Here is a 15,238-nt window from a genome sequence, read left to right as displayed (position 1 = left end):
AAGAAGGCGGAGTCAACTTTGAGCGGGTAAGAATCGAACTGCTGGCAGTTGGCAGAATTAGCTTGCAATACTGCATTCTAACCACTGCACCACCACAGCTCAATAAAAACAAAAAACTAAGGGAACCTGGTAGAACAGCCTGCTTATTCAGAAATCAATGCCGTGAAGTTTAATTGGGGTTACTCTGTAAGAATATGGAATATTGTACTCAAAGTCTATTATATACTGTACATACCATTTCTATGAAGTATTTGATAAGTTAATCTTTATTGTTGTTTTTTACTGTGGGCACAACGGCACACATTAAAATGAAATTTAGTCTGAATGACAGCATTTCTTTGACACCAAATGCTATCCAACTTCATATAGGATATAAAGGGAGTCCAAAAGAACAAACACTATCCAATTTTGATCTTTGCTTCATTTATTCCATTAAAAAAATAAAGTACACAATATGCTTGGGTGAGAAAGTAATCATCCTGTTAAATTCAGTAAATGCCTGCGCTCTTTCAACTATAATAACTGAACCAAATGCTGTTTTTACTGACCCGTGACTCACATCATGGACAAACACCTTCAGTTCAGAAATATCTTTGGGATTTTCTTAGCATGAAAGGAGTTTATATCAGGTTCGGCTACATCTTTTCTACTGGGCTGAGATATGAACTCAGCTGTGGAAAACACTGAAGCTTATAGACTTGCTTTCATGTTTGGAATAATTATTTTTCTGCATGCCCCAGCTGAACATCAGCTTCAGCCGACAGGAAGACGGATTATTTCTGTAGATTTTTGTTATAAAGCAATATTTAAACTTCCTTAAGATAGTCATCTGGGTCCTGCGGCAGCACAGAATTCCCAAACAACAATACTGCCTCCATGTTTGATAGTTGGTATAAGGTTCTTAATATGAGTTTCTGCCAGCCCAAACAGCCTAGCCTGAACAGTTTCCTTTCTAGTTCATCTGTCCATAAAATATTCCTCCAGAAATCTGCAGGGTTTTGACTGCATAGATGGAACCATTAGGAATAGTTTTCTGATCTCCAGATTGATGGGCATCAGTTACGTTTCAATGAGGTCTTCAGAAGTATTTTCTGGACGCACAATGGGTTGTCTATAAAATCTGTGGTGACACCAGTGACGAGGGGACCCTATGTGAGTGTCATACTGCACACAGACCTAATCATTTAATGAAATAGCCACACAACCATCCCTACACTAAGCACTCTTGTTGTGTCTTGTAGAAAATCACCACTTCTGAAGCATGTTGAGAATAAATCGATTCAGACACTTTTCCCATATCACATTTATTACTGATACAAATAAAAAAAAATCTTTAAAAGACTGTTACCTTATTACCGAGATTGAGGTAATATGTTTAGAAAACATTTACAGAAATCAATATGAAGTTGAGGAATATAGAGAAGGTGGGAGAAAGTTGCTAAATTAAGTTAATAGAAGGGAGGTTTATGAGTTCTGGCAGAACAGAGACAGAATACTACTAGTAAGATCACACACTAAGGAGAAGAGCAAAGGGTTAGTTGGGCCATAGCTGGGAGGTCATGCTTTTTATGAGGGCTAGCAACTCCTCCACTCCATGTTTTTGTGCTTTGAGCTCTGAAATGCACTTTCCTCACGAAGTCTAGTGTATTGCCCTCCAAGGGACATTGCTGAGCAAGCAGACATCTTAAGATAGGAACCGGTGTTCCAATGGTTAAACATTCTCTTTACAGCTGCCAGCAAAATTGCCATGGGGGGAGGAAACTATCTTTTACAGAACCCCTGTTTTGGAGAGGGAAGACTGTACCATCTTGCAACCAGGCATGGGGGACAATAATTACAAGATGATGAACATGGCACAATGTTTCTGAGGCTGGGTACCATGTTCATGATTACATACCAACAATTAAAAACTGCGCTACTGAAGATACTAGTGCTCTTAGAAACTTATCACAAAAAAGCAGCAGCTGGATGAAATACAGCATGGGTGGATCTGTGGAACAAATCTATACTCTTTCAACTCCATTTAACCAGTATTTAGAATGATCATCTAGATTTAATATTTTAAACACTCACGGGTTTTAGTTTTATCATTCATATGACAAGTCCTTTGAATTAGCACATAAACACTCTTGACCTTAAAACAAATTCCTTGACCTTAAAACAAATTAATAAATTAGCAAGTTGCATTCATCATTTACTTTCCTTTTCTCCAAAACAGAGTGTACGTTAACCTCCTAGAAGATATGTAAGCATAGAGTCTTCTCTAAACAAGGGTATAATTATACACTGGAGGTGTGTGTGGTGTCTAGAGCTCTAATTGGGAATGAATGAATCCAGCAGATACTATTCCATCAGCTACTGTCGGCTACATGAACAGATTTGCAATCCTTGTTGTATCAGCAAGACTAGTCTGGCAGCTGGCTGTTTTAGCTCCCAAGGCTTCCGAAAAGCATGCTTCAAATACTAATGAAGCAAGTGCTGGAGAGTTTAAGCAACCTTTAGCAAATTTAATATTACAGAAACATGTGGATGTCTGCAATGGATTATTGCCACAGCCTGGCTGTGCTCTGGTAAGAGGGTAAACATCCTGTCTGTACTGCAGAAGCGCAGGATAATTTCTCTTGGCATTCACAGGGCAGATCAGGAAAGTGGAGAAGGGCACAGGAAGGAAAGGACTCATGCAGCCACTTCTCCAGGAAGGTCTTGGCAGGAAAGACGCCACTCTTCAAAGGGTATTTGTCGAAGGTGAAAAGAAGCAAACGAGGTACAATCAGGTGCACCTCCGGGAGAAACAAACCTGAGGACTCAAAGGAGGGCCAGCCTTTGGATTGAATTGAGGGGAGCCTGCTCTGCCCTCTTCCCTCCCACCTTCGGCGCTCAGAAGTGTACGTTCTAGCTTAATGCCCTTCAATGCCCCCCAAAAGGAGTCTGTCCTTAATCATGTGAGCTAGCAGAATGAACTCATGTTAAAAGAGCTGTCTGACAAGGATGAACAGCTCGCCTCCATCTGTCAGGGCAGTATCTCTCGCTGAGAAAAGGTAGGGGAAAGGGTTCAGCCAGTTCACCAGCTGGCTTTTCACACAAAATGTCGGGTACCCGGCTATTGCACTCCTTAGGCCTTAATGCTGGGCCGCAACAGACTCAGGAGAGCAGGAGCAGAAAGTGTGTGTGTGTGGGGGGGGAGTGTACTTAAACTTTGAGAAAGTCTCACTGGTAAAAGCTTTAGGACAGACTTCTAATGCGTTACAAATATATCAACAGGAAGTTAAATAAATTCTCAGCCATACAACCATTGATTGAGTCTTCCTTTGCAAAACAGCCCTTACATTTCCCAATGTGTGGATTTGTGCAAGCGTATGTATAAAAAACTATGGCTATTAAGATTGGACACACTCTTTCGGCTCCAATTCAAAACGAAACCAGAATATTTAAATGCACGCAGCTACTTTTACTATCTATAAAAAGACCTTCCATTTGTGTGTGTGTTTTTGCAACTGTCACTGATGATTATGCTGTATTGCAGGTGACTGCCATAGACGAGGGTCCCGCCATCTCATCAGCTGGCTTAATGTAGGCAGCGGCACTACCTGGATATCATGGAGCTGGACTGGGATTGGCTGGAGGAAGTTGTAGCAGCACTGAGCTGAGAAAATCCACTGTGACTTGATTCAAGGCTGCTCATGGATCCCCTGTGGAAAGATGGACTTACGGTAAGGATAAGACACCTTCACATGCTGAGCTGTATGAAAAAAATGTACACCGGGGCGGGGGGGGGAGGGGAAGGAAGGAAGAAAGAAAGAAAGAAAGAAAGAAAGAGAGATCCCAAATGGAACTGGCAATGTTTACTGATAGCCTTTGCCAGAGGCTCAATGTATAGTGCTGATCATGGAGTCTTTTCATTAGCTTTAGCTTCTACAGCTTCCTGGCCAACCTGAGGAACCATATGGCACACAGCAGGTGGAGAAGGGCTGGTTTATATAGCCGGTAAGCCAAGGAACCAGAACGAACCATCCATGTATATGCCAGCTTTCTAACTTCCCAAAGCAACTCCCAACTATTACAATAAACAGTCAGCCTCAAAGATGCCAAAGCCATCTTTAAAATAAATAAAATAAAAATAAACGGTACTAGTTTGCCATATATCTTTATAGCTAACATCACCATTTAAAAATCAACTATAATACCTTGTTTATGTACCTACAGTTAAGAAAATAAATTGTTCTTCAGGACTTAATTGAAAGTCTGCAGTGATGGGACACTGACCCACCCCCTACTAACACTGAAGAAAGGAGTACTTCTTACCTTCCAATTCCAATTTCTTATTCAAGAAACTAAAAAAAATAAGTTTCTCTAAAAAAATAAGCATGTGGTATGTGGAATCCAGAAAATTCCTTAAATTGATTCAGATTACAAATGATTAATCTGAGTCCTTTAAGCAATCTTCAAGATTTTATATACTAAAAAACGTTCACATAAGCAATTGCCACTTATAACCAAAAAACAGATTTGAAGAGACAAAATGCCAACACCCACACTCGTAGTGAATAGCATCAAAAACAGTCATAAGTTCATTTACAAAAGTATTTGGCTTGTTGTTTTCTTTCTCTTCAAACCAATAAGCAAAGGTCGCCACTGTCTGATGTAACTTACTAGTGTAAGAAAAAATTCTGGAACCACACAGCCACGATTGAACTCTTTACTGTTAAAAAAAGATCAGTAAAGCTACTTAACTAGTCCAGGATTACTGTAGTTTTTGAGACCTGCACTTATGTTTTCATGATAACAATTTGCCCCTTATCTCTGGTCTAAAAGATGATCTAACTTTTTTCCTCTCTCTCTCTCTCTATTTATCAAACCAATGTTTGTTAGTATCAGTCAAGTGTACTTATTGTTTAAAGACCAGTAGATATATTAGCTACCCCTAGCGATTATCAATTTTCCTATAGGACAGAAACAGTTAAAATCATTTTCCAACTTGGTGAAACCAGTCACCCAAGGCAAGAAAACTGGACAGCAATATAATATATGCATTTTTGCTGTGCAACCCAGCAAGTAATGTGAAGAATAGAGATAAGAGAAAGCAGTTAAGACAGAGGAACCACAAACATCAGATGAATTACTTTTAACCAAAAGTGTTGTCTAAAGCTCACAGGCGTAGTACTTTTAGGTATCATCTTGATGACTCTAAAGTCTCTAGGAAAACCAAGTCATGAAAATGCTGCTGTTCCTGTAACCATTCTGGGTAGCCTTCAACTACTTGCACTTAGGCTTAGTGAATCCTCAGAAATTTTCTCAATTTTTTGTGTGTGTAAAAGACTAGCATTTGCAACACTACAGTTAACCTCACCTGAAATCTTCTGACCCAATTACTTCTGTGTAGTACATCACTTTGCACTTGTGAGATGAGACTTGTAGAGATGCCAGTACATCATCAACACGAGGCAGACTGGTGGTAGCGCAGGCAGGCATACTGTGGAACCTCCACTGGAGAATGTAGAAGCCAGGCCATCTAGTCACATGAGACCCCTTAAAGCAAGAGTGGAGGAAATCAAAATAACCTGAAATGGCCATCAGTGCTAATAAACGACCACTTGGGTATAATATTAGGGCACTTCTTCAATCAGCAGCTGTAAGTCGGCTCTCCCTTTCATGCTCAGCCTACTTGATCTATTCAGGGAGGCTGGTAGGCAAGAACGCAAGAAACATAGTTCGATTAAACCCGATTCGGTTTTCTTGAGTTCATGGCTACTGATCATCATGGCTTATCACAGATATAAGATATGAAAAATAAGGGTTAACTGGCAAGCATGGCATACATAATACCTCAGTACCAGATTCTGACTTGGTGGTAAGTCTCAATGTTTACACCAGGTACAAAGTTGTAACAAATTATGTAGCCTACCATCCTGCAGATGGACTTACGCATAGTTTTGAACATACAAACTTGTTACCATTGTAGAATTTGTATATCACCCTTTTAAAACGCAGAGATGTACTTTTCAGAGATTCTGAAAGTTGGGAGATCTCCCCTAAAAAGCAGCTATTTCCTAGAAGAAGGTTGCAAAATTTTAAGGAGGTACAGAAACCCAAGAGAGAGGGACTAATCACCAACTAAAGCAGTCCAAGATTGAAAGGTACATCCCCCTGGCAGAGCTTCCTCACTGACGTACAATTGATCTCAGAAGTACACGACTGACTAAAATATCACTTTTCCCTTGCCCTGAAGGAGCAGTTACTTTTAAGGTTTGGTTGGCTGAATTGGTATCCCAGTTTGCAGAACTTTAAAATGAGTAATTGGCCAAGTGTTCTGGTGTGCAGCAGAAGGCAAAATAGGTTTAGTGGGTGAAACCAAACTCAAAACTATTTAAGAAGGACTTAAGATCTCTTCCCCTCCTATAGCCACATTAAGGCAACCCATTTTGGAAATGAAAACACGTGAAGAAGCCCTCACTTTCTAAGGATTTCACGCTGCTGCGATGATACATTAGGAATTCTATTAAGACTGGCTAATGACATAATCCCAAAGAAGCAACACAAGAATGCTGCTGTGAGCATTCAAAACATGCTTGAATTAAAAAGTCCATTCTGATACATTCTAAAAGCATTTTGCTAGGAGTCAAAGTAGGGACTGTGTTTAAAAAAGTGTTCTCACCTGCACGCTTTCCCCTTCCTTGCAGGTGAGTGGTGATTCCACCATACTGTAGTCTCTTCCCAGTTGCCAAGCTTTGTCTATCAACTGTACGTTATTGCCGCCAGGAGAGGTAATGCTATGTGCTCCTACCAAAGAGTCCTTTTTTGGAGGCTGAGGGGCTCTCTTGGAGTGATAGATGTTGAAAACAACATCACCTTTACAAACATCAAAATCCCAGGTGATCACAGAAGAAGATTCCACAATCTGAATGAAAATCTGGAAAGAAAAGCAAGTGGCTATATTAGAAACTCAAGCCATGACAGGTATCTCTACCGGCCAAGGCTCCCCTCTCAGCCTTCTCTCTCTGGTTGGGAGCCTGCTATTTATATCAATTACGGTACCAATAAAGGAGAATATTTGTAGCTCGGGGTGGAAACGAGGGGCCCTCTCTGAGCTTTTTTTTTTTTTGCAGATGTTTCATTACCCAAACAAGGTAACATCATCAATGCTAGGAAGGAGTGGTGTTTGCTCTCAGTGTCTATTCTACTGGCTTGCCCTGTCAGTGTTGGTGGGGGTGGTCACTTGGTTGGGCTGCTTACCGTTGGCTTGTTTGGCAGTTCCCTGATTGGGGTATTGTTTACTTGATTGTTGGTCTGATGATAATCTTGGAGTTAATCTATGGTCACCTGGGTGCAGATTGCTGGTGTTTGGGCCTTTTTGTTCCCTTTTTGGTTTGTTGATTGTCTCTTTTGCATAGTATGCAGATATTGTTTACGTCTATTGATGGCCAATTTGTCAGGGTGCCAGGCTTCTAGAAGTTCCCTTAGTGGACTTGCGTTTGGTTTAGGATGGTCACAGCTTCCCAACTGAAACTATGGTTAGGTCTGACCATAGTTACAGTACCTCCCATCAGAAATCAGATTGAAGAGTTCATCTAGCTACAAATGTCCATTAATAGTGTCACATACTCAAAGCAATAAGAGTTTGCTATTGTACAATTTTAATCTTCAAGTTAGATGACTGTTGAAACCTTAACACTGCAAATCAAAATTTGATGCCCCAAAGCCATAAACATAGGCTGTGGTCAGGTGAGACCTATGGTTATTTAAGCAAAAATAACAAAGAACTAGTAACAGAAGCTAGGAAAATACAGTGAGCCAAGCATTAGCAGAATTGTTAACAACATTCAGATTACAGAGGGTGAGAACGAAGGAGATTCTGCTCCTCTTCTGTAACTTTTTAATTACAGATGATGGAATGCTGCATCAGTCAAGAGAAAGTGGGGAAGAAAGTCAAGGGCTAGTGTAGGGGTAGGCAACCTTGACTCTTTTATGACTTGTGGACTTCAACTCCCAGAATTCCTGAGCCAGCCATGCTGGCTTAGTTGCCTACACCTTGGCTAGGGACTTCCCATATTTCACATAAGGTCTCTTTTCCTTAGAAATAAAGCATTACCATTACAAATACATAGATAGGATTTTGAGGCCATTCAGATGATGCTCAAGATAGCATTTTTGCCCAAAATTGTCGTGCAAGATTGAAGCACCTAATGGAATGTACAATTTTTTTTTTTAAAAGGAAAAGTTTTATGGTATGATTTTTCCTAACTGTGGACATAGAATTTCAGTTTTGAAATCAAAAGAGTATCTCTTGAACCAGTTCTGAAAATGAAATTGCTTCCAAAAATCCTCCCCACATCCCTCTTTGGTTACCTTTACCACAGGCTTCCCAGCTAGATAGCAGGCCCGAAGGAAACCTGAACCTGGTTAGTACTCAGAGGACAGCCTACCAGAAAATAGCAAAACTAGAGGCTAGACTAGGAAGTTAAAAAAAAAGAGCCAGAAAATATCCATGGTAAACCAAAACACTGACTTATTCATGAGATCATCGGGAATTGACCTTGATTTGAAGGAGATTATTTTTTAGCAAACACCAGAGGGAAAGGGGAAAAATAAAACGATTTACCTCATGGGGAGCTCCTTTGAAGACACTTGCAGACTGATAGATAGTTTCTGTCCACAATTTTATATCTTCATTTTCCAGTTCTTCTGCTGTCCGGTACAAAGATTTGGGAACCAGCCCACCTTCTGGAACTTCACACTAAATAAATTTAATTAAAAAGTGGAGGGAAGCGTCAGCAAAATGGATCTGTTTCTGCTCCAACTGAAAACATCTCGGGAACAATATTCCATAGTCAATTTGAAATAGTGAAAAGCTGTAAACAGATTAATGACTAAAAGAACTCTCTGTGACTGGAAACATTTTCTCACTGTAGCTTATATCTGCCCTCACAACACACTTCTCAAGCAAGTACTGATGAGGCACAGACTGAGGGTCAATTGGCCTGAAACCCTGGATTCGGCTTGACTTCACTGTAAGACAAGCTAAATTCAAAAACTAGCTCTTCAGCCATAATAGAACATCATCTACGGTGTCACATACAAATGAATGCGTTGGCAGGATTTGAGTTTATTATTATCAATGGTTTATATTTCAGCATATGTTCTAAAGATGTTACCTAAATAACCTGGTTATGTCATGATGGGGTCTGGGGGAGCCTGCAGATGTGAGGGGGCCAGCAAGATGCCTGTATTATCTGTGAGTGGTAGTTACAACTCTCCTACGCCTTTATGTTTTTGATTTATTGTGTTTATTTTGTTTATTTCTTTACACAAGTTTGTTTTGTTTATTGTTTTAACTTGAGAATTGCCTAGAATCATGTAAATAAGATGAAGACTATATTAATTTTAAAACAAAGCAAAACATTTTCTTGAAGCTCTGACTGTGAGGTTTCGAGGTTGGGTGGACAAGGCAACAACACACTCTGTAAGTAGCCATCCTGAAGTTGTCCTCCCAGAATAAGCAGCTCCAGGATAACCTGAAGCCTCTTCTAGAAAGCACCTCAGAGAAGCAAGTGGCATGGAAAAGCATGTTTCACACCACACAACTGTTCCAACTACCTTGCCAACAACTGAGAGAGACCAGCAGCCCAGAAAACCTATTGTTGGCCCTCCCTGATTCCTAGCACCTAGCTGACAGAGGAATGCACTATACAGTAATGCCATTTTCTCATGCTGCTTTCCTTATCCCAATTTCTGGATTCATTGAAGGGACTAGTGGCACAAAAGGATGAATCTTGCTGGAGGCCGAGAAAGCCTTTGGGAGTGCTCTGGAAAAACAGAGAAGAGCCTTCTCCATATGAAGTCCCTTGGAGTTAATTAACTCAAGCAAATGCTGAGACTACGATATGTACTAAAGGGCCCCAACCGGAGGTGTGTGCCGAAGGACCTTTAGGCTGGGTGGCTTCAACAAAGCCTTTGAGAAATCTCAAAGCAACCCAGCCTAAAAATACTTGATTTCACTTGAGTCCAAAGGGATTCAAAGCCACCCAAACTGCTTTGCTAAATTGAACTGGATGGCCACTCCAGCAAATTATGTCACCTATACAACTCAAATGGCTTCTTGGAAATGTATCTAGGCCTCTCTGCACAGGCTAAATAGATTGGGCACTGGATTACACTAGCACAGAGTGAATTATTACAGGTCATTCAACTTGGTTGTCAAACAAACTGAAAGCAATTCTCCTTTTTTCTACTTACCATACATTCTCCACCAAGAAAATCGGGAATAATTTCTTTGTCAATGTAATCCAACAGCCCACCAGGACCCTGGTAATCATTGCCAGCATAAATCAGGAATTTCTTTCGAGTGTTGTCATCAATGAAAGGGCTAACCTACAAACAAAATACTAAAGTAGTAACATTCCCAAGATAAACTCAAGAGAAACACATTATTTCACATGGCCACTTAGGTCTATGCTTTAGCTCACGGGTGTCAAACTTGCCGTGTCATGTGACGTGTCGTGACGTATCACGACTTTTTTTGTGTTGCCGGAGCTGGGGTGGACGCGACCTCCATATGATCCAACTGGCCCGTGGGCCGGCAGTTTGACACCCCTGCTCTAGCTGGATTTCTACGTTGGATTTCTAAATATCAAGCTTGCCAATGTTGCCTATTCCAAAGTACACACTGACTCCAATTTACAAAACACAAAGTCCCAGAGAACCAACTTAAAGACCTACCAGTGTCCAAAGAACTGGAAACACTCTGGGGGCTCGGAGAATTAGAAGACGTCCTAGCGTTTCTGGATAATTGGCTTCTACCACCTCAATGATTCTCAGCAAGGCCTTGACCCCAGGTCTCCATAGGTGACGCATGTTCAAGCCCTCCAGATCCACCAAGCAAGTCCAAGAGCTGGTTTCCCCCAAAATAAAACATAATCAGCATGTTCAGCTTAAGTCAATCAAGCAATTATTTGATTGTGACAGTATACAAGAGCCTTGGTGCAGCAGTGGGCTAATGCCTCCTTACGTAACACCAGCTGCCTGCAATTAGTGCAGGTTCGCATCCCACCAGGCTCAAGGTTGACTCAGCCTTCCATCCTTCCGAGGTAGGTAAAATGAGGACCCAGATTGTTGGGGGCAATTAAGCTGACTTTGTAATAATGCCGCTTGGGGGGTGTATGAAAGCCCTAATAAGCAGGCATATACATAGAATGAAGGCTACTGCTAAGCTTGTAAGCCGCCCTGAGTCTTCGGAGAAGGGCGGGATATAAATGGAATTAAAATAAAAAAATAAATAAATACAAATATACTCTGCTACATTAGATGTTTTTACTCATCACTTAAATTCTGATAGGTCAAAAAGTTTTAAATCATAACCATTAAATCTGAAATATTTGTTAATTTGAGAAAGAGAATAAATTTACTCTACCCTCTTTCAAATCCAGATGCTTATAATTCTTTCAATCTCCTTCCAACTCTTTCAATTTCTGTGTTTAATTGCATTGCTCACTCATGAAGAGCAAGCACTCCCAATTTCATTGATCCTCATTTTCAGCCTTTCCTTGACCTACAATATTTTTATTGTTTACATCCCATCCCATTTTTTCATCCATTGTGGTTTTAGAACGTTGTGTATGGAATTCCCAAATAGTCTTGTATTCATACTGATTCAATATACGAGGGCAATTTGGAAATAAACCTCTGTTTGGTTATCAATAACAGACACTCGCAGATACAGAACTTTTATTATACACATTAGAAAACTTCAATATTACATTACTTTTCGACATAATCGCCATTCAAATTGAGGCACTTGTCATAACGTCTTACAAGGTTTGAAATTCTTTAGTTGTAGTCGCTCGGTGCCAAATCTGGGCTACGGGGGTGGTGATTAAAAACATCCCAACGGAACTGCTTCAAAATTTCTTGGGTCCGTGTAGCAGTGTGCAGGCAAGCATTATCGTGAACCAACACCACACCGCAAGTCAGCATACCCCAACGCTTGTTATGGAAAGCTCGTCTGAGTTTCATAACATTTCACAGTAGACTTCTGAATTGATGGTTGAACCACGCTCCATGACTTCACTAGCAGCACTCCTTTAGCATCTTCATATTTAGCGGTGGTGCCACTTCTGGTGTAGTGTTGGTTCACGATAATGCTCACCCGCACACTGCTAGACGCACCCAAGAACTTTTAAAGCAGTTCCCTTCGGAATGTTTTTCATCAAACCCACCCCCCATAGCCCAGATTTCAATCCTTGTAAGACATTATGACAAGTGCCTTAATTTGAATGGCGATTATGTCAAAAAGTAAAGTAATGTTGTAGTTTTCTAATGTGTATAATAAAGGTTCTGTATTTGCGAGTGTCTGTCATTGACAACCATACAGAGGTTTATTTCCAAATTGCCCTCAAAATTAGCTGAGCTACACCAGAGGGCAGCACTGCCTATTTTCATACTGCTCTTGGGTCTATCATCACTTCTTTACTTATTGCCATCTTTACTTATCTGGATCTACTTTTAGCTCTTACTCTGAAGTATTTGATACTGCTGTTTAGCAGAGTGGGTGAGGTGCCAGAATCCTACAGAATCAACTCTGCCTATGTGTGTGCCATTTTGCATAAATGACCACTGTAATTGTGCTAAAGTGTTCTATTTCTTAACCTAGGAGCTGGTGAAAACACTACACAGCAAAACCTTATCTCAATTAGCACAAACATATCTAAAGTTCAGTGAAACAGACTCATGGAATTTTAAGAGAGTTTCTTTACCTAATTGGCCTTCCGAATACTTTTGTATTTTCTTTACACCTCCTCAGTCCTTCTTCATTTATAGATAGAACCTGCACGTAATAAAAAAGATGAGAACATTGTATTATGTCACTGTAAAATGAGCATGGATAAAATTTCAGCCACAGAGTTACTTTGGGTTCAATTTTATTTCATTTTGTAAGAAATTAAAAAATAAAATAAATTAAAGTATCAGAACTATGAAATAATTTGAACATCCAGTTTTGAGGAATCAATATGTAGAGATATTTAAAAATGTAAAATACCTCTTACAATTTAAAAATGAATTGCATATACCAGAAGATATTATTTTATATTTATTGGGCCTTTCAAAGAATGTTTAAAAAGAAATTAATACAATTTATATTGATGACATAAGAAATGTGAAAGTTCATACAATCTGCTCTTGTCCATCTACAGCTTTGTTTGAATTTCAAATCACTACATATGTTAATACAATTTGGGGGGAAAATATTACAGCCAAAGATCTCAATGTAATGTTGATTTATGTTCCTAAAACGTGGAATTTGTTATCTCGTTGAGATGTTGGCACTTTGGAGGCTGGATCATGAAAAAGTAGCAATTTTATGGAACTGGAAAAACCATTTCTCTCTTACTTGCCTTCAGAGGCAAGAAGGCTGTTCTGATAACACTTTATTACACCTATTCAGAAGGGAGCAATCTATAACGGCTCCAGCTTAGCTGGCCAATAATAAGAGATGCGATATCTCAAGAGCAAAAAGCTGCCCATATGTTTATTCTTGCACAAAAGACAGAAAACCACACTGCTAATTCTAATAAAGCGATATCAAAATGAATAGATTGTCAATGACATTCTAGAGCGTTCATCACTGTAATGTAACCTTTTCCAACTGAGAATACCCTGAAGATATTTTGGACATGGTTACTAGGAACTTCCAGTTATGCTAAACTGATACGAGATAATGAAATGGGGATGTAACATTCCCACTAAAAACCATCTGCAAATTGTATCTGAGGCACTTACATAGCGAAGCAGGGCTTCTTCTCCAAGAGCTCGCACCAAACCTTTGGTATCCATCTGGCCTAGTCTCAACACATAAAGTGGACGCCCATCTGAACCAAAAGAATAACAGTGGTGATGTTCAAGTTATCTTCTGATAAAGCAAGAAATGGTTAGAAGGCCTTCTGTATTCGTCTCCAAAGCAAACTGGAATGATCAGTACTTGCTTATTAACTTAGTTTCCAACAAGAGTTTTGGCTGCACAAATAAAGATGACACTAAATGAAGATGATAAAGATTTAACAATCATTAAACAAACGGTCAATGACTTTTGACCACTTGTTTAATGGCTATTCAAAGTTATGAGGGCCTCAGAAAGGGTGCTTTACAGCCTATACAGTACTTCCAGCGACTGTAAAATGCCACCCACGACCTCATTTGGGATGCTTGGCAACTAGCTTGCATTTACAACTGGTTACCAAGCAACCCATGATCACGTGATCGCATTTTGCAATCTTTTCTGCCAGCTTCTCTGCCAGCAAGCCAATTCTGGTCATAAGGTTTACCTACATAGGAACTGCTGGCTTGGAAACATGCTTAATATTATTTTCCTTTTTCTATTATATTATTTCAATTTCTGTGGCTGCCCGCTCATGCATCGCTCATCAACTTTATTGTATTATTACAAGTATTATAAGCAGAAGAGGCAATGGGAATGGAAAAAAAAACCTTATTATGATAAACAGAATGTTTTCCCCTAGATGAACAGGACAACCATGAGTTAAGGACATACTGAGAAGTTATCAATGAAAGTTAGAAGACACTGGTCTGACTCCAGTGACTCTACAGTCATGCCATGACATCTTCCCAATGGGTATTTCTTTTCGTTAGAATTTGAGATCACTTCATTCCAAAATAATTTTGGGTGGCTTAACATTTTAAAACTATACTATGTAATATAAAGGGAGGGAAAAAGTGCCCAAACAAAGCCACAGAAATAATAACTCCCCAAATCACCAGGGACTCCCTAACCCGAGGCCTGAGAACAGAGGGAGGTTTTCAGAGACTTCTGGAAGGCCAGCATGGGGATCCCAAAGATGCTTTTTCCAAAAGGCAACTGGACTTTGTTTTTCCTTGAAGATGTTTCGCTTCTTGTCCATGAAACTTTTCAGTTGGCTGTAGAACTGAAAAAGCTTCTTGGATGAGAAGCAAAACCTCTTCAAGGAAAAATAAAGTCCAGTTGCCTTTTGAAAACAGCACCCTTTGGACAACTATGAACTGGATGACTGAGAATCTCCATAGACATAGTATGGGGATGCAGTTCCAAAGATATGCTTCTCTGTTCCCAGGAGATGGCAATTAAATGAAGGAACCTGGAGCTCACCCACTCTGCCTGATCAGAGTGAATGGGCAGAAACTATTGGGAACATGCAGTCCCTCAAATAACCAGGCCCGAAGCTCAGAAAGGCTATAGAAGTGATGAACAGCATCT

At 40.0% G+C, this 15,238-nt stretch overlaps 1 protein-coding gene across 1 annotated transcript in view; it reads right to left on the bottom strand.

Moving 5' to 3' along the window:
- Positions 1 to 403: 403 nt before the first annotated feature.
- The window catches only part of SEC14L1 (SEC14 like lipid binding 1), a 36,524-nt gene continuing 21,689 nt past the window's right edge, over positions 404 to 15,238 (bottom strand). Inside the window, exons 9-16 of the mRNA XM_081320419.1 lie at positions 13,771 to 13,859; positions 12,747 to 12,817; positions 10,714 to 10,885; positions 10,231 to 10,365; positions 8,597 to 8,731; positions 6,653 to 6,907; positions 5,348 to 5,526; positions 404 to 3,689 (exon numbers count right to left, since the gene is read on the bottom strand). Of these exons, the coding sequence (XP_081176545.1) occupies positions 3,584 to 3,689; positions 5,348 to 5,526; positions 6,653 to 6,907; positions 8,597 to 8,731; positions 10,231 to 10,365; positions 10,714 to 10,885; positions 12,747 to 12,817; positions 13,771 to 13,859 (1,142 nt within the window). The 3' untranslated portion in view covers positions 404 to 3,583. The remainder of the gene's footprint in view (positions 3,690 to 5,347; positions 5,527 to 6,652; positions 6,908 to 8,596; positions 8,732 to 10,230; positions 10,366 to 10,713; positions 10,886 to 12,746; positions 12,818 to 13,770; positions 13,860 to 15,238) is intronic.

This window comes from Vipera berus (genome assembly GCF_964194415.1).
Source record: "Vipera berus genome assembly, chromosome: 2".
NCBI classification, from domain to species: Eukaryota; Metazoa; Chordata; class Lepidosauria; order Squamata; family Viperidae; genus Vipera; species Vipera berus.
Note: the sequence above shows the minus strand (reverse complement) of the source record. Positions and strands in the feature narration are given on the sequence as shown.